This window comes from Brassica oleracea, chromosome C2 (genome assembly GCF_000695525.1).
Source record: "Brassica oleracea var. oleracea cultivar TO1000 chromosome C2, BOL, whole genome shotgun sequence".
NCBI lineage: Eukaryota > Viridiplantae > Streptophyta > Magnoliopsida > Brassicales > Brassicaceae > Brassica > Brassica oleracea.
In genome coordinates, this window is record NC_027749.1 from 22,680,293 (window position 1) to 22,700,712 (window position 20,420).

Genomic DNA, 20,420 nt, shown 5'->3' on the forward strand with positions numbered 1-20,420 from the left:
ATTTTCCGTCGGAATGTCCGTCAGAATACCGCTGTTTTCTAGTAGTGGATTCTTCTGATCTCCACCTCTCCATAACTCGCCATTGCGCTGTTGATATCTTCTCCCATACTATTCCCGATTTTTCTACGGGACTCGCAAAACCGGAGACCCTCTTAGGGCTAAAGAGATGAGTAGAAGAGATTCTCCTCAGCTCTCTCCAGTAATCACCAAACGGAGCAAACCCCATAGATCTGTGAAAAAGCAGCTCGTAAGCAGACTCTTTCACAGGCATGTCCGCAAAAGCAGAGCTGTTTAAGAGCTCTTTGGCGGTCTCCGGTTCGCTAGTTATAACAAACCGGGCCGAACCTGAAAGTTCAGGGATTACCAAATAAAGGAACACACAAAAGATACCAAGAACTCTTTCTTGTATATTAGAAACCTTTTAAACAATCCTCTTAGATCTGTTTAATCTGATTTACCTCAGTCACACACGAATAGAGACGGACCAGTTTCTAAACTCTCAAACACAAAAGCCGAGCTGCTCTCACCAGACACTCGCCTTTGTTAACTCTTTACTTGACAAGAACACACCTCTTGCTCAAGCTTTTTCTCAATTGAACATCTAACCTAAATCTACCCACAATAATCTAGTTATATACGTTCCCCACAATATTATGTTTCCTAATATTGTGCTAAACCCAAATCTTCTTGGCTTCACACCAATGTAATATTTTGGGCCCAATAGTTATCTGACACGTCATTGGTCCATAACAAACTCGTAATCGTGTGTCACACATAGATCAGTATGTGTGACACATTCCTTTGTTCCACGTAGTCGAGCTCATCATTCTTGAGCTTACATTCTCCCCCTTTTTATCTGAATGTGACATCCTAGGCTACCTGCACCAACAAGCATGACACAGAGTATTCCAAAACAAGGATAGGCATATCATTGGTAATCCCACAAGCATCAAATCATACTACATCAAGAGTCAAGCTTAACACATTGTTTTGACTGAAGCCTTAGCACTACATTCCGAACATCAAGTCTAGATAGAGGCATCAAAATACTGAGCATAGCTAAAGACACACAACAGCGAGTAATAGCATCTTCTTCATCACCATCTTCATCCTCCTCTTCATTCTCTTGCTGAGTTTGTGCGTACTGGGCATACTCTCCCCCTGCTTAGGTGCACATTTAGATAAAAATTATCTGTTAGCAACACACACATAAGACATACACAATAAGATAGGATATTCTTACTCCTCAGACGAATACGAATTGCCTTAAGGCTTTCAATGGTTCGGTTAATGTCTTCCTCAAGACTAGCAGTACTCGATTCAGCTCATGTGCCTCTCCCAGCCTTGATGTCTTTGACAACCAGCTTTGGAAGTCCAGTGAAATCATCATTTCGAGTGTCAGAAGGAATGATTCGCTGAAAGTGAATAACTTGCTGAATCAAGGTAGGAAACATGATGCGCGGAGTCCTTTTTGTCTTAGTGTTCTCACCCATCGCAATAATCTGATCATACACTAGCTTTCCGAAGTCGAAACCACCTTCGTGATGGTGAAGCATGTAGACAAACTTGAGACGCTCTTGATTCATGGATGGGTAGTTCATCGAAGGGATCCAGTTTGAACAGACCAGCTTATACAACACTTGATTTGTTTTTGTGAGGTACTTCGAGCTCATGTTTTCCCAACGATTGCTCTGACCATTGGTGAGAAAACCACATACTTCATCTATATCTTCCTCCATCAAGTTGGGATCTTCCTCGAACTCAAGAATACAATACAAGGAATTTATCAAACTCGGAGAGAAATCAATCAGAGATCCTCGTACATACACAGCTACACCATCATCTCGTTCCTCAGCTTCATAGAGATTGGTAATAAACTCTCTTACCACATTTGGCTGATACACGTCAAAGTCGATGAGAGTGTGAATCAATCCAGCATCGGTCACAATCTTCCTGACATCAGCTAGTTTCTCATCCAAGAGATCAAGGCGTTGTTGATTGATGACCTTCCTGCCTCGCAGACCTTGGTACCTTTCAGTCGCCGCCATACTGATGAACTTTGGGGTTAAAGGCATGCGCTTTGGCTGCAACAGATCAGGGTAAAACTGAGCCTTAGTTTGATACATGCTTCGGCTTTCCTCATATCTCTGTTCTTTAGACAGGTTCGCAGGAGTCTCAGCTTCCCCAAGCGAATTGTTATCATTGTCTTCGGAGGAATTTTCAGATAGAGATTCAAATTCTCGTTCAGTCTGTTCCGGCGGAGGCGGAGAAACAACAGGTTGAGCACGGAGACGAGAATGATTCCTCGATTGTTGACTCGAGCCGGTGGCTGTCAGATGAATATCCATCGGAGCTGTCTCGGTGAGCTAAGAGAAAACGATTGCCGCTTCCGCAAGATTCTGGAGTCGCCTGCTTCGTCTTGATGGTTGCATGTTGTTTTGAGAGGGGAGAGTGTGTCGACCAAAAGATCTCAGATGTGGCATAAGGAGAGATAACCCTAGCAACAACTTAGATGGGCCATTAGTAACACAAGTAGACAGACCCGAATTGCACACAAAGAATATAAATGCACAATTTTTTAAAAAATTTTATTTTATAAGAAAACTTAGCACTTAGAAATATAACCAGTAATGCAGACATCTCTTACTGCCGTGAAAAGAAATTGGGAGTATCAACCAGACCATGACGAGCAACGTATCACAAGAACCACCACTATATATATACAATATAACATGAAGACACTCTCTTTTATGCCTTTTGTTTGGGAGAAGAGTCGCAGAGAACGTGTACTAAACATAACTTGTCACCAAAATTTTTGTAGAAATCAATGAAACTAACCCAATAGTTATTTCTCAGCCGAGTAGCTGTCACAAGCGAGATTCTCCTAGGATTGCCATCCAAGTTCAATTCCATCGTCACACTCATCTCTAAAGTCTGGAAACACACTTTAGACGTCTTGTGTCATCTATCTCTCCAACCCGATAGAGAAATAATAGACACATTTTTTTTTCTTTCAAGAACTGAGATCCAGGTCTGCCTAGTCCAGGTAGTGATCGAAGTCAGAGTCAAAGTGGAGTGACACCCATCTCCAAAACGAGTACCCATCATTCATTTTTTTTTTTTTTTTTTTTTTTTGTAGCACTTTTCAGTTGTTTAGTACACAAACTTTTCCATATCAAGCACTCAGCCTCTTTTGTGTTTCCTTATTCAATCCAGACAGTGATCAAGACTCAAACCGAAAATGATGTAGCATCCTGGTCCCAGATGAGTGCCTTTCACAAGTGAATCACACGAGTGTGAGATCAGGAATCGAAATGAATAGCTTTCACAGAGAGAACTTGTCGGTTCAAAGTGTTGATGTTATGGGGTGACATCGAAACATGTAGTATCACATATTTACAGCGACTCTCCTCTCAGACATGAAATTCTCAGAGATTCACGATTCCCAACGCCTTCCGGAGGCCCAGAAAGGTGTTGTAATCTAGTGGTTTAGTAAACAGATCAGCTAGTTGCTTTTCAGATGATACGTGCTCGAGGATCACAACTTTTAACTCAACCAATTCTCTTACAAAGTGATGTCTGATATCCACATGTTTGGTACGTGAGTGCTGAACAGGATTCTTAGACAGATTTATTGCACTCATATTATCACAGTGAACAAGTATAGGATCAGAGGTGATACCATAATCCACAAGCATTTGACGCATCCACAATAGCTGAGTACAACAGCTTCCCAATGCGATATACTCGGCCTCAGCTGTCGAAAGAGACACACAATTTTGTTTCTTGCTGTGCGACACCATGTTATTTCCAAGAAAGAAACAACCACCAGAGGTGCTTCGTCTGTCATCTAAGCAGCCCGCCCAATCAGCATCACAATAACCTGCAAGGTTCACGTTAGTTTCAAAAGTGTAATGCAAACCAAAATCAAGTGTAGCCTTCACATATTTTATAATTCGTTTGACAGCATTGAGATGCGATTCCTTAGGATGTGCCTGGTAGCGTGCACATATCCCCACACTCAAGCACAAATCAGGACGACTTGCCATTAGATAGAGAAGAGAACCAATCATTGCCCGGTATAGCTTCTCATCCACTGATTTTCCTTCATCATCCCGAGAGAGCTTAGTCGTGGTGCTCATAGGAGTTCTTGATATCTTACTCGTTTGCATCCCAAATATTTTGACCAAATTCTTAGCATATGTGCTCTGTGACACCGTGATACCATCCTCCAATTGCTTGATCAGAAGTCCAAGAAAGTAGTTCAGCTCACCAACCATGCTCATCTCAAATTCCCTGGTCACTGTTTTGACAAACTCATCTACCATTCCTGAGAGGTTCCTCCAAATATGATCTCATCTACATAGACTTGAATGATCAGAATTCTTTTTCCTTTCTCTTCAATGAACAGAGTTTCGTCAACTCTCCCTCGCTGAAAACCGTTTTTGAGAAGGAAATCAGTCAACCTCTCGTACCAAGCTCGAGGAGCTTGCTTCAGGCCGTAAAGAGCTCTTTTAAGCTTGTAGACGTGATCAGGGAAATGAGGATCTTCAAACCCCTTGGGCTGTGTCACGTAAATCTCTCCTTGTAAAACCCCATTCAGGAACGCACTTTTTACGTCCATTTGATAAAATTTGATTCTGAGATGACAAGCTATTCCGAAAAGAAGTCAAATTGACTCAAGTCGAGCAACTGGTGCAAATGTCTCATCGAAATCAATGCCTTCAATCTGAGAGTAACCCTAAGCAACAAGTCTCGACATATTCCTGACCACATTGCCTTCTTCATCTGTCTTGTTCTTGTAAATCCATTTAGTCCCCACAATGTTCACATTTTCGGGTCTAGGAACTAGCTCCCAAACTTGAAGACGATCAAACTGCTCCATTTCTTCATGCATTGAGTCTGTCCAGAATTCATCATCTAGAGCTTCCTGGATGTTCTTTGGTTCAATTAGTGAGACAAAGCACTCCAATTTCTTCATCTCAGCCATGAAACACGCCAATTTGACCATATCTTTGAAGTTAATCTTCTTCTTACGTGTGACTCAATCATCAAATATTCCTCCAATAACATCAGCAGACAAGTGATTTTTATGAACTCGTCCTTCATCCAGATTGACTTGTTCACCATCGGGCTCGCTTTCATCTTCAGACTCATCCTTAACCTTAGCCTCAAGAGGTGCAGCTGTCGTCTGTGTAACACACTCCATGGTTTGTGTTACTCTTGTCTGATAGAAACCAACATTATCATCAAACACAACATTCACACTATCTCCAATAAACTTAGTGCGTTGATTGTAGACTCTATATGCTGAGTTGTTTGTCGAGTGACCCAGAAACATACCAACATCGCTTTTAGCTTCAAATTTCCCTAAATGTTCCTTGTCATTGAGAATGTAGCAGAGACAACCAAAAACATGCATGTGACTGAGATTGGGGGTTTTTCCTTTGAGGATCTGATATGGCGTGGTCTTAGTCTTAGGTTTGACATACACTCGGTTTATCACATAGCACGCAGTAGCAACGGCTTCTGCCCAGAAACCAGATGGAACATTGTTACCACACAACATTGCTCGTGCCATCTCTTGCAAAGTTCTGTTTTTCCTTTCCACAACTCCACTTTGTTGAGGGGTTCTGGGAGCAGCATCCTGATGTCGAATGCCTTGACTTTGACAGAACTGATCGAATTGTTCATTCTGAAACTCACCACCATGATCACTCTTGATCTGAATGATCCCGCCTTTCTGTTGTTTCAGTTGCAATGCTAAGATTTTGAAACTGTCTATAGCATCGGACTTGTTACGGAGAAAGTCCACCCAGGTGTATCTTGAAAAGTCATCAACCAAGACAAAAATGTATCACTTGCTGGCAATACTCTCAGGAGATATGGGACCCATAAGATCCATGTGCACAAGCTCCAATATGCGTGTGGATCTGATTTCAGCAATCTGTTTGTGTTGTACTTTGATCTGTTTTCCTTTGCAACACGCTCCACACACTGTGTCTGTCTCTCGTTCCAACTCTGGTACTCTTCTAACCACTTCAGCATTCACGCGTCTTGTTAGTCCATTAGTGTTCATGTGCCCAAGTTTCTTGTGCCATAGGCCAAGAGTTGATTCCCTGGCAGTAAAACACGTTTGTGATGGCTTCCACATATAGCAGTTGTTTCCCGAACGGACTCCGCACAACACCAGATTGCCCTTTGCATCAATTGCACGACATTCTTTGTTGTTGAAGATAACCTCCAGCCTTCGTCACAGAGCTGACTTACACTGATTAGATTAGCATTGAGTGCATCCACAAAGTATACACTTATAAGACGAGGAAGATCATCTCTCTCCATTACACCAACTCCTCGAATTTTACCATAGCCTCCATCACCAAAAGTAACTTTACCACCTTTCACACAATGAATTTTATCAAGGTAGTCTTGATTTCCGGTCATATGCCTAGAACATCCACTGTCGAAATACCAAGGAGGACTGTCTGGATTGTTGTGTTCAGTACTAGTATAGGCGACATGGCTAATCAGAGCCGGCTCCTCATGTATGTGTGCTATATTACATACTGGATTGTAATCTGTCGTAGTGTTTGACACAACAGGCTCCATGTGTGACACCTTTTGAGTGCGCTCCTTGTAGTTAGGATACAAGTCTCGTTTTGCTATCCAGACATGACCATAGTTGTTGGGTTCTATATGGCAGAGGTTTAGTCTCCAAGCTCGTTCGTACTAATGCATACGAAAATAGCAAAATCTGACATTGTGCCCTCATTTTCCACAGAAAAGACAGCCATTCCCTTGTCATTTTGACCCAGCCCTGTTTTCGGTTCTGACATTCACTAAGGCAGGTTTAGCTTCTACGACGTTCTTCTCAAGATTTTCGCTTGGTGCCTCCTTTATAAAGACGATTTGCTCACCTGTTGGATACAGCTCCTTGATATCCTAAGCCCCAGTGTGCTGTCGAACTCTGACCCAAGGTTAGTAGATGATCGAGAGTCGAGGTACCCGTATTGAGCATCCTCAGCTTCTTATAGTTTTCAGTGAGTTGACTTTCAAGTAATTTGCTTTTATCCATCTCTTGAACAAGAAGATCATTCAGTTGCTTAAACTTGACCTCAGATTGTTTCTAATTCCTTTCTTGGTCAGACACTGTTTTTCGAAGAGATATAATTTCTTGATAAGATTCCTTTGACCCAGATTGAGAAGATGACTGAATGCTGGGTTGCTCCAACTCTAGAATGTTGACCTGCACTTTCAGCATTGCTATGTCTTTCAGTAGTTGTAGATTCTCATGACTTAGCTCGGTAAACTTGTCAAAAAGTGATCTGTATTCTGCTTCAAGATCTTGAATAAGATCATCATCATCCTCTTCATTGTCAAGACCCTCAGCTGGTTTATTAACCCCCACATCATCTTGAGCAACGAATTCTACAAAGTTTAATAGTAGTTCTTCACCATCACTGTTACTGTCTGAGTCTGTGTCACTGAAACACACAAGCGATTTGTCCTTTTTCAGATTGTTCGGACATTCACTACGAGTGTGTCCAAAGCCTTTGCAATCAATGCGCTTAAGCTACTTTCTCTTAGTTAGAGGACATTCACTCCGAAAGTGACCAAATCCTTCACATTCATGACACTGAAGTTCTTTCCTTCTTGAAGTTTTAGCAGTCTCAGACCTTGAGGTTTGAGAATTAAAACGCTCAGATTCATTCTTGTGAAAGCGTCCATTTGATCTGCCTCCACTTTTCTCCATACGCTTAACAAACTTGTTGAAGTTCTGTGCCATTAATCCTAAGTTATCCTCAATCTTTGCAAATCTGTCATCTCCTTTAGATTCAGCCGAGAAGGCTATACTCTTAGGAGTGTTCGATAGTCGATCAGTCTTTTCAAGATCATGTACCTTCAAGATACCAGATAGTTGATCAAACTTCATCTCGTCAGTGTCCACAGCGATGTTAAGCACAGCTTTGTAAGCTTCAAATCGAGGAGGCAGACATCGCAGTAGCTTCTTCACCAGATCCTTTTCTTCATACTTTTTTCCGAGAACAGAAGACTCACTGGCTAGCTCGCTGATTTTGGATATGAAACCATCAATGGGTTCATCATCTCCCATTCTCAAGTTTTCAAATCTTGAAGCCAAATGATCAATCCTAGTTCTTCGCACACTGGTATTTCCTTCGAAGTGATTGATTAGAGTATCCCAAGCTTCTTTGGCTGACTCACATTCCTGGATGATCTTGAATTGATCCAAGTCTACAGCTGAGAATATGACAGTGAGAGCTTTAGAGTTGAATTTCGAAGCTGCCTTATCAGAGTCGGTCCACCTATCTTTAGGTTTTAATCCCATAGTTTTGTCATCCATCAACATCGTGGGTGCATACCAACCTTCTTCAACCGCAGTCCAAGCATCTTCATCAATTCCTCTGATTATGTGTCGCATCCTTGCCTTCCAATGACCAAAGTTCCCACCGTCCAGCATGATAGGCTTCGGTAAAGTCACCAGTTCCTTCATGGTTTCCATGAAATCCATAGGACCTCAACCTGTTAGTCGTATTCGATACCACAGAGGTTTGCCGCTCTGATACCAAATGAAAGTTCAGGTATTACCAAATAAAGGAACACACAATAGATACCAAGAACTCTTTCTTGTATATTAGAAACCTTTTAAACAATCCTCATAGATCTGTTTAATCCGATTTACTCTCAGTCACACATGACTTGAGACGGACCAGTTTCTAAACTCTCAAACACAAAAGCCGAGCTGCTCTCACTAGAAACTCGCCTTTGTTAACTCTTTACTTGACAAGAACACACCTCTTGCTCAAGTTTTTTCTCAATTGAACATCTAACCTAAATCTACCCACGGTAATCTAGTTATATACGTTCCCCATAATATTATGTTTCCTAATATTGTGGTAAACCCAAATCTTCTTGACTTCACACAAAAGTAATATTCTGGGCCCAATAGTTATCTGACACGTCATCGGTCCATAACAAACTCGTAATCGTGTGTCACACATAGATCAGCATGTGTGACACATTCCTTTGTTCCACGTAGTCGAGCTCATCATTCTTGAGCTTACAGAACCGATAGAGAACGCCATGAGAGCTTTTGCATTGCAGGAGTTAGCAATACTGGCGAGGATTCTGTGTGTTAAGGCGTTATTGACGAAGGCCAAGAGGAGGCCAATGATGGGGTGACCTGCCGGGCCAGGAATGGCGGCTCGGGTTTTGGATTGTACCCGGGTATGGAAACGAGCTTTGTAAATTGCCCAGGCAAAGCCACCTGGGGTCAACCAGAAAACGAAAAGGGATATCAAGAGGACAATGCTGAGACAAAGGTCCAGACTCAGAAATGGAAATGATCCAGTTATAGAAGCCAAAGAAAGACTCGGATCAATAGCCATTTTCTCGTCGAAGAAATAATGGTTAATTATTGCTGGTGAGCGAAAGAGAAAGAAAGAATTGATAGTTATGATGATGATGATATGGGATAGTGACACTCCTTATATAGTGGAGGAACTTCACTATTGTTAGATGGGTTAGCAAGTATAACATTTAATAACTAATTAGATTTTAAACCATAAGATTATTTTCTATAAAACCTAATATAATGAGAATTAAATTTCATATTTTGCTTTAGGAATATGGATTATTTAGATTTTTAGTTATAATTATTATTAATTATTTTTTCAAATTGTAATCTTGCAAGTGCAGATATTTTAGTAGATCCAAGACTCATATACTCTTAATTTGCCAAAAAGTATTTAGTACATTTAGGAATATGATTTGTAGTTGTAATGTTTGTTAAAATTTACATGATTTTTTATAATACAATGGTGTTTTATTCTCTTAAATAACATGTACTATAAAATAATATCATAATTTTTAAAAATAATAAAAATAATATTTTAATTTAGAAGTGTAGTCATATAAGTTTATTATGTATTGCGTTAGTTTATCATATTTTTATTTTATGGAATCACCTATGTTGATATAAAATTTATTCGTGTGTATATGTACTTTAATTATTTTATAATTTAAACAATAACATTTCAACTATTTTTTTAATTTATTTTGGTATTTAATATTTTGTAATGCTATTAGTTTTTAAATATATATATATATATATATATATATTATAAATTTATATTGTGTATATAACTCAAATCTAACTAATTAATATTAAAGTATAGTAATAATTAGGATATTATTTATTTATTTAGCTATTTATAAAGTTTTATTTTGTACTTTTTTTTTGTATATTTCTATTTTGGTAAAGATACAATTTTTTTTAGATTACAATCTTAGAAATATGTAAATAAACATCTTTTAAATTATTTTATTTTTTTAACATTTTATATTATCATCTATTCTATTAAAATAGAAGTCATAATTTTTTCATATGTAATTTGTAAATGGGACCATCCTTAAGAAATTTTATTAAATGTATTTTAAAAGACTAATAACATATAGAATTTTTGAACTACTTTAATCATAATATCTTCTGATATATTTTCATTTATAATATAAATATAGGGGGATTTGCCAAATATGACTCAAAACTTGACTTTGATCGCAAAAGTAAACCCAAACTTGAATCATATGCAAAACTAACCTAAAATCCTTGTGAAATTACAGCCAGTCCCTTGTGACCAAACAAAAAAACATAAGCCATTTTTACGAATATAGCCTCAGTAAGTACTCTGAGTCGTCTGAGATGCTGGAAGTCGTCTAGGCGACCTACAAGTAAGTCATCTCGTGTAGTTGATCTTAAAAATAATTTTTAATTTTTTTAAAAAAAATTTGACAAATGAAAAATTAAAATCATGTGATTATAAACTGTTTTAAGTAATGTAAATTAAGATATAATAAAATTGAATAGTTTTCAGCATAGATGAGCATAGATGAGTGAAAGTAGTTAATCATGATATTCTTTGGTTTTATGGTTTGACAACATATGTTGTAGTATTTTATGTATTCTTAGGGTTAGATTTTGGAAAACTTTAATGTTTTTTAAAAATTAAATTTTTACCTATAAGTGTTTATTTTTGTGTATAGTAAACACTTTTGAAGTTTAATTTGATTTTACGAAGTGTTTAGTTAGTTAATTAAGTTTAGGGGTTATGTTTAGGGTCTAGATGACTAACTTGTAAGTCGTCTGGTGAATAATTTAAACCAGTCGCCTTACATGTAAGTCGTCAAAATATTCCCGCCTAAAATGTTTAAAAAAAATATTTTCCCGCTTAAATAATTTAAACCATACGACTTACTTGTAAGTCGTCTAGGAAGTCTTCTATTTAAGTTTCCCGCTAAAAATATTAAAGTCTTCTGGGTGACTTACAAGTAAGTCGTCGAGGAAGTCATTTGAATCAAAAATATTTAACCTAATTGGATTTTTTGTCTCCCTATATAAAGAAAAAGTTACACATTCTTTCTCCTTCTCTCAAATGGCTGCAACAAAAATGTAATGTTCATCATTCTAAAAATCTTCAACCTCTCTTTAATCTCTTTGAACTTATAAACAATAAGCTTTATATCAATTTATCGTTTTTGTCTCATGTCTTTCTCACTAATTTACTTTTTTTTTGCAGGTTTTTAATCAGATGGTTCTCATCTTCCACTAATTTAAAGGTAGATCTATTAATTTTAGATATGTATTTTTGTGTGTTCTATAAAGGTAAATTTATCTAATCTTCCACTCATTTTCTCTGTTTTTAAGTCATTTGAACGTTTTTTGATATGCAGATTTTTCAGATTTGGATTTGGATATGCAGGTTTTTCAGATCTGAAAGACGTCTGGGACGACTTACCTGTTAGTCGTCTAAAATATAATGCGCTAGATGACTTCCAGGAAGTCTTCCAGAGGACTGCCAGGAAGTCGTCTGACGAAGTCTTCTCCCTTGTCTCTCCCTTTCATAACAGGTCTGGGTGTTTTGGTAAGTTTTTATGTCTGATTTTTCTTCATTTGGTAACTTTCTGTTGTATAAAGTTCTTACTTTTTTTCCTTACTAAAACTCTCCAAATCCACTCTAATCTTTTTGACTTGAAAACACCAAACTTTATATGAATTTTTCAGTTTTGTCTCATGTCTTTCTCACTAATCTATCTTTTTTTTTGCAGGTTTTTAATCAGATGGTTCTCATCTTCCACTAATTTAAAGGTAGATCTATTAATTTTAGATATGTATTTTTGTGTGTTCTATAAAGGTAAATATATCTAATCTTCCACTCATTTTCTCTGTTTTTAAGCCATTTGAACGTTTTTTGATATGCAGGTTTTTCAGATCTTGATTTGATATGCAAGTTTTTCACATAAGGATTTGATATGCAGGTTTTTCAGATCTGGAAGACTTCTGCGATGACTTACCTGTTAGTCGTCTAAACTATAATGCACTAGACGACTTCCAGGAATTCTTCCAGGAAGTCGTCTGGACTTCCTGGAAGTCTTCTGAGAAGTCTTCTTCCATATCAAGCAAAGTCCAAGCTTGTCTTTGTAAAATAATGATCTATAATAGTTTTGTTTGTGGTCTGTTTTGTGATTTGCATGTCTACTCTTTTAGTTTTGAATTTTTTGTAAAATCAGTAATAATCTTTCCCAAGATGTAATATATGTGCTAACAATGTATTTACACATTTACAAATCAATGAAATAATATACTTCAATAGCCTTTTTCTTATCTTTGGATCTCCATATGCAATAATAAAGTCCAATGTTGGTAGCCTCATATTGATACAACATTTTAAGAAGCATTTAACCCTTTTTACAACTCCTAACAATAATCATCATTGGTGTCTATAACAATAATACTTAAGAGATGGAAACAAACAATAGTAACTAGTCAAAGCATATCACATTTTTTACAAGTTTGTGTTGAAAAACTTAGTCAAATTTAGTAAAACTAAAGGAGAAAATATATTTTGAAAATATGAGTTTTACATATCTTAAAGTTACTTATCACTGTTAAATATACAAGTTATTCAAAAACTAGTGTAGAAGACTTCCATGGAAGTCTTCTCGGATCAGTTAGAAACTTTAATTAACGTGAATGTTGGTAACCTCATAAATATCACCTATTAAGTTATAAATTTCATTCAGTAGCCCTAATATTGACTAATATACATGAATTAACAAAAAAAATTAAAAAGTCTTTATAGGTTTAGAGAAAATGAAAGTTTATTAATTATTGACGCAGACGACTTCCACGGAGGTCGTCTCATCCATTTAGGTTAGTTTTGCAATTGATTTTTAACCTAGACGACTTACAGGTTAGTTGTCCACCTTTGTTTGATAAAAAAAAGTGAGAGTGTAAGTCGTCTAGGAAAAACGGATTAGTTTTGCATTTGACCGGAATGTGTCAGAAATTTGACTTTTCCTGGACGACTTACAAGTTAGTCGCCCAGTAGAAAATTAAAAAATTAATATTTATTTTTTTTCTACACGACTAACTTGTAAGTCGTCTCAGGTTAGTTTTGCAATTGAATTATTAAACAAAAAAAAATTCTAGAAAAAAAAATTTTCTAGACGACTTACACGGAATCTAGACGTCTAGAAAAAAAATCTTTTTTGTTTAATATTTCAATTGCAAAACTAACCTGAGACGAATTACATGTAAGTCGTCTAGAAAAATAATATTAATTTTTTCATATCTTAATTTCAAAAATTATATGTAAATATTTTTACTAATTTTGTAATTAGTTTTGAAATATTATTATATATTAATATATCTAGTTATTGATCATAAAATGAAAAATAAATATTATATCGTATTTTTATCTATTATATAATCACAATCATTCAAATTAAAAAAAAAATACTATGTTGATCTAAATATTTTAACAATATCTTAATTTTCAAAAAAAAAATTAAGTATACATTTTCACTAATATTTTAATTAATAATGAATTACTATTATGCATTAATATATATTCAGTTATTATTTATAAAATAAAAAAAAATCCATCTTACTTTTATCTATTTTATAATCGTAATCGGTAATTTAAAATTGTTATATTGAAATAAATATGATAAAATTATATTAAATTGATAAATTTATAAATTTTATTTTAATAAATATAAAATATATACGTTAAAAATCTAATATGATGACAGAACGGCTTAACATTAGCAGAATATTTAATAAATGTATAAAAAAATAACATATCTTAAATTTTTGTATATACGATAATATATTATGTAAAATGAATAAACATAAAATATTGATAAAAGGAAATCCATTTTTGAAGGGCATGTAAAAATTTAATATATATTAAATATGAAATAATGTTCAAATATGGATTTTTCATGCACATATTATTTTGTTTAATAACTAAATGCAAATGCAAAAATATAATATATAATAAAAACAAAAAAATACATGTGACGGTTTTAAACAATTGGTTATTTATGACATGTAAACTATAAATTATTGTATTTGAAATAGTTATATAATAATTTAAATATATTATTAAAATTAAAAATGTATACCATTAATGATCTAAAATAAATACATATGAATATAAACTGAAAATAACATCCATGCGACTGCGCGGATCAAGATCTAGTTATGTCTTAATAGTATAAATGTTACTCATGATGATGTTTATAGATGGAGCATTGACTGTCCCGTAAGCTTGAAGAAGATTAAATATTTGTCATATTCTTTGGTAATGTATGAAAAAGCTGGCATAATATTAATTATGTATTAGATTTGATCCGTGCTGTTGCGCGGTATTATTTGTATTTATAATTTGTGTCTTTTAATTAAAAATATTATAATTGAATGAATTTTTTTTAAAAATTTGTTTTTCGTCCAGATTGTATTTTTGTTTTTCGGTTTGTATCCGGTTTGTTTGTGAATTTTGGTTTTCGGTTCAAGAAATATAATTGTTGTTCAGTTATTTATGAATTAGGGTTTGATTTTGATTTAGTTACACAACTTTTTGGTTTGATTCTAATAACAATGTTAGGAACATGATAAAATTTTGAATTCAATTCAGGTGTGTGAGTCTGATTATTAAAAATTGTATAATCTACGTGTGTATCTTACTTACCTACATTAAACACAACTAAAAAAAAAACAAATAAACATTTTGGTTGAGGATATGAAATTTCAATCTTGATTCTGATTTAGATAGCTATATTTTTTGTTATATTTTTTTAGTTTTTATTTTGTGTTATTGAATGTTTTTATATTTTAAATATGTTTAAGAAATCAGTATATCTCAAAAATATTCTCAAAGTTGTTATATTGTTTTTAACTTTCTATAATTTCAATTTAAATGGCTGTACCCCCCAACTTTGTTTAAAGGTCTCAGTTAAATAGCATAGATTTGATGTACATTAAAAATGTATATATTAGTTTGAATTCCGAACTTTTAAAAATAGTTTAGTTTGAATCTCTAAGATAATCTTAATACAATTAAGTGTTATTTTCAAAATTAGTTAGTTAGGATTCGAACCAATTGATAGGAATGAACTTAACTCCGCAATCATCCTAAACCCACTTTCTCCATGTTTTTTTTTTTAAAATAGAAAAGGTTAAATCCGGGTCTATTAAAGACACAGACCTAACCCCCAGGTGGGAGGTGAAGCCCACGACAAGTCCTTTCCCGGGTTTTCATACAGACGTATCCGCAGCCGTGGTGAGCAGAACAATGTGACTTATTTTCCGCAGCAGGAAGATCGAACCCGGAATGTGTTTGCATCCAAAGCCCGTCCACTACCACTGAACCACAAAGCCCACTCAACTTCTTCCATGGTATACCAATTTTCATTGGTATAACATGGAGAAAGTGATACTAATTTTCATTGGTATCACTTTCTCCATGTTATACCAATGAAAATTAGAAACAAAAATCATCTCCATTTACTTAATAGTTATTCACCTCTGTCTCCGTGGGATTTGAATCCTCAAATGAACTGGAATCATTCGAGTACTCAGACACTGACTGAGTCTTTAGTTTCTTGCTGCACGTATGCCTACAAAGCATTTAACAAATAGCATGAGAAGAATCATCACATGAGCGATGGCATGTTGCCCATGTCTATCTCTCCTACACTTACCATGGGAACTTATATTTGAAAAGTATCTGTTGAATAAATATTAATCAGTCTCTCACCCTCAAAACTGCAATAAATAAATACTCGAAAGAGAGTCACTCAAAATGAACGTCCAAACCAGTAACTAATTCCCATAAAACTATTCCAGACCACATGATTTGACTAAAAAAAATTTAGGAAATGAAGGAATATATGAAAAACTATCGAATAAATAAACAACATACATAGAAGAGAAATCTAAGTGTAGGTTGGTTTAATTTAAGTATATTGGTTGTCATATATAAAATTATATAAGAAGCATATTTAGACACAACATGTTTAAGAGGTCCAAATTTAAAATATACCAAGGTAAATTTTAAATAGGACTCTAAATTAATATATTAAATTGTTGAATAGAGAGTTGAGGGTGATGATTAATGGATGATTTATGGACAAATCAGATCGAAAATCTCGTTTGTATTAAAGTAAACGAGGGTCAAAAAGTTATTGGGTGTTCGATTGGGTGTGGATGGCTAAATGTCTCTAATTTATTTTCTCAAATATTTCATTTTATGTTTACTACCCATTACAACGGTTTCACTGCAATAAAGTTTACACAAAGATTTTTACAAAAAAAAAAGTTTACACAGAGAGAAAAAAAGAAGGAAACTTGGGTTGTATAACGTCAAAACAAACCATAATTAAATATCTAACAAAAAGTACATCTATTATTTCTGTAATACTAGGATAAGACATGCGTTTTGCGCATGGCGAATTTATAAGAAAATTATTTAACAAATATCGTATGGAAAAATAAAATTTAAATTCTTGATCGAATAAATATTTTTGGCCCTTAAATAATTTTTTAAAATTTTTTTTTGTTAATTGTATAATTTGTTTACTAATGAGCTGATCTCGTTTTAAAAATATTTTGGGTCAAAAAATTATTTATCGCATATAACCTAACGTTTAGGCCGAAGAATCTCAGGCCTACTATTTGGTTATAGTAAAAATATGAGAACTCGATTTTATATCATGATTTAGCAATTTAAAAGTTAATTATGTTTATGAGAAGTTTACGTTCACTTGCCAATCCTAAATATCTTCAATATTTTCTTATTTTTTGTCATTTTTTGTCATTTTGGTTATTGCTCGATATAAATATTGATTTTTGAGTTTATTCTTGTTTCGTTATATTGTTTTGGCCTGAGATTTAGAAAATGTTTAAGATTTAAAATTATTAAAGAGATACATACTTAGGTTAAGATTCGCGCCTTGAGCAGAGTAAATATTGCACATTTATTACTTATTTTATGTTTTTCTGCATATTATGAAATAATAAAATAATAATTATATATTAAATAATTAAGAAATCAGTTACAAATAGTAAATAAATTGGTCTGCGCATATAAATCAAACAATCACTGTTGTTTATTCGCAATCATTTTATGGTAAATAAATCAAAACAATCAATCTTATCTATCATATATGATATATAATTAAATTTAAATGATATTAACATAGATATATAGTATACTTTTAATATGGATATTTATTAAATGAGGTTTCTACTCATATGATTTTATGATTATTTGCATATTTGTGTAACAAAATTTTACACCAACAAATTTTTTTAATGTGGAATGTTTAGTGGTTTCAATAATTTATAATCATCAAAAAAATGAAGATTTCAAAATTAAAATATTAACTTTTCAATATATGTTCAACGTAGATATCAAAATATAAGTATGTATCTTCATATGATGTATATAGTTTAATTTAAAAGAAATGAAATATATATATATATATATATATATATATATATATATTAACATAAATACCTATTAAAATAAAATTATTTATTCATATGATTTTATAATCATTTTATCTTATTATAGAAAAAAATTAAACCTTGATCACAAAAGTTTATGTGAAACTTTTAACAGTTTTAGTAATTTATACTCGTTTTGAAAAATTCAAAATAGAGCATATACAAAAAAATCTAAATTTTTATTATATGATTAATGTAATTATGTAATTTATTTTATATAATAAATAATTAAAAAAAAATTATAGAAAATGTACAGATTGTTAGCAAATTTTTATTATTTAAAATCATTAATTGACATATATATCTTAATCACATTAGGTAATTCTGTATGTTTTATTTAAGGAAAGAATTCAATTTGATAAATGAATGGTCCATAATGGACATACTATATAATATAACATTTCCTACCAATTTAATTTTTAATTTTGGACTAACAAAATTCTTAATTGATTCTCAAGCCGCCACGTAAACAAAATTAGCGTTTTAATTACCTGACAACTCAGCAGTGCATTTTTTTAATTAATACAAACAACAGGTTATAACTTTTTAAATGTTTCTCTATTAATATATAAGGGATATACTATATATTGCCTCTAGTCTCCCGGTTAATGAAAGTAAAAAATATTTTCTTCTTCTTCAATTATCAACTACCACCATTTTTCTTCCATCCCCATCACCTTACTCTCCGTCGGATCATCACCAACTTCACATTGTATTTTGTATTTATCTGTCTCCTTAATCACCACCTTTTTTCTATAATCAATATCCATTTTTTTCATAATCACCTCTCTCCTCATTCATAATCACATTCATCATAGAGCCATCATCACCGTGGCCACCACAACCACCTCCAAATCCATAATCTTTGCTACAAAGTCGTCTCCACTTCTGAAATCTACATACCATGGCGGTGTTACGGTCGAGACGTCCTTGTTTGTCTTGTAAATTTCCGGTTTTACTATGTTATTTGAACATAATGTACTATGCTATTTCGTTTGTTACTATTCTATCTTTATAATATTTCATATTATGTACTATGTGCATATTTTGATATTTGGATTAGGGTTTACATTTCTCTTTAGGATTTAATGATTAGTGTTTTTGGTTTAGTTTATGGAAGGTTTGAGTTGAGTTTGGGGTAAGCATTACCTCCTTCACTGCAATCATAGACATTTCAAAATTTGAAGATTAGTATGTACTATGCTATTTTGTTTGTTACTATTTTATTTTGATAATGCTTCATATTATGTATTATGTGCATATTTGATATTTGGTTTAGGATTTATATTTTCTTTTAGAGTTTAGTGAATAGTATTTTAGGTTTAGTTTATAGAAGGTTTGGGTTGATGTTGGGGTAAGCATTACCTCATTCCGTATAATTACAAACATTTCAAAATTTGAACAATATGTACTATGCTATTTATTTGTTACTATTCTATTTAAATATTTTATTATTTGAATTTATTTTGATACTTGAGTTAGAGTTTATATTTCTTTTTAGGATTTAGTTATTAGTGTTTTGAGTTTAATTTATAAACTAGATTTTGACCCGCGCTTTCAAAGCGCGGGTTTATTTTTGTTTTTTTTTCAATTGACAAATATTTAGTAAATGTCACATTTTCATATATTTGTGTTTTATTTTATAAAAGACTTAAAAATTTTATCTTTATTTATCGTATTTCATTTTAAATGACTATTTATGTTAAAAAAATTAAACTTTATTTTTTAATGAATTAAGTTGGTATAACTCTGATAAATTAATTTTATTATGGGATTAATACCTTCACTAAAAAATTATATACTTTTAATAAAGATTTATACTTTTCAATAAAAAAATTCAATTATTTTTATGAATGCTTAAATTATATTAAGAGAAGAAAAAAATAATAATTAAAAATAGTTGAAAGAAAATTATTTGAACTTGGACTCAATGGTCCAAAGGAAAAAAAAAGGTGAGAATTGAATCTGATTTTTAAATAGGCCCAAATGGTCCAAGAGAGATTTGATTTGGGCTGGATCCAAAAATAATGACCCAATATAGATTTGTTATTAATATTACTTAATTGTCCTTAATGAAACATGCAATGTTAGTGAAGGAAACATGCCCCTAAGGTAATTATGACAATAAGATCCTACTTTAATAGTATAGATTTATGTTAAAAAAATTAAACTTTATTTTTTTAATGAATTAAGTTGGTATAACTCTGATAAATTAATTTTATTATGGGGTTAATATTTTAATTAAAAAATTGTATACTTTTAATAAAGATTTATACTTTTCAATAAAAAAATTCAATTATTTTTATGAATGCTTAAATTATATTAAGAGAAGAAAAAAATAATAATTAAAAATAGTTGAAAGAAAATTATTTGAACTTGGACTCAATGGTCCAAAGGAAAAAAAAAGGTGAGAATTGAATCTGATTTTTAAATAGGCCCAAATGGTCCAAGAGAGATTTGATTTGGGCTGGATCCAAAAATAATGACCCAATATAGATTTGTTATTAATATTACTTAATTGTCCTTAATGAAACATGCAATGTTAGTG

General features: G+C 33.1%; 1 protein-coding gene across 1 annotated transcript in view; it reads right to left on the reverse strand.

Annotated features, from left to right (window-relative positions):
• LOC106326507 (cytochrome P450 78A5) overlaps positions 1-9,407 on the reverse strand; it is a 12,151-nt gene extending 2,744 nt beyond the window's left edge. Inside the window, 3 exon segments of the mRNA XM_013764476.1 lie at positions 52-136; positions 139-345; positions 9,089-9,407. Coding sequence (XP_013619930.1) covers positions 52-136; positions 139-345; positions 9,089-9,407 — 611 coding nt within the window.
• Positions 9,408-20,420: the final 11,013 nt, after the last annotated feature.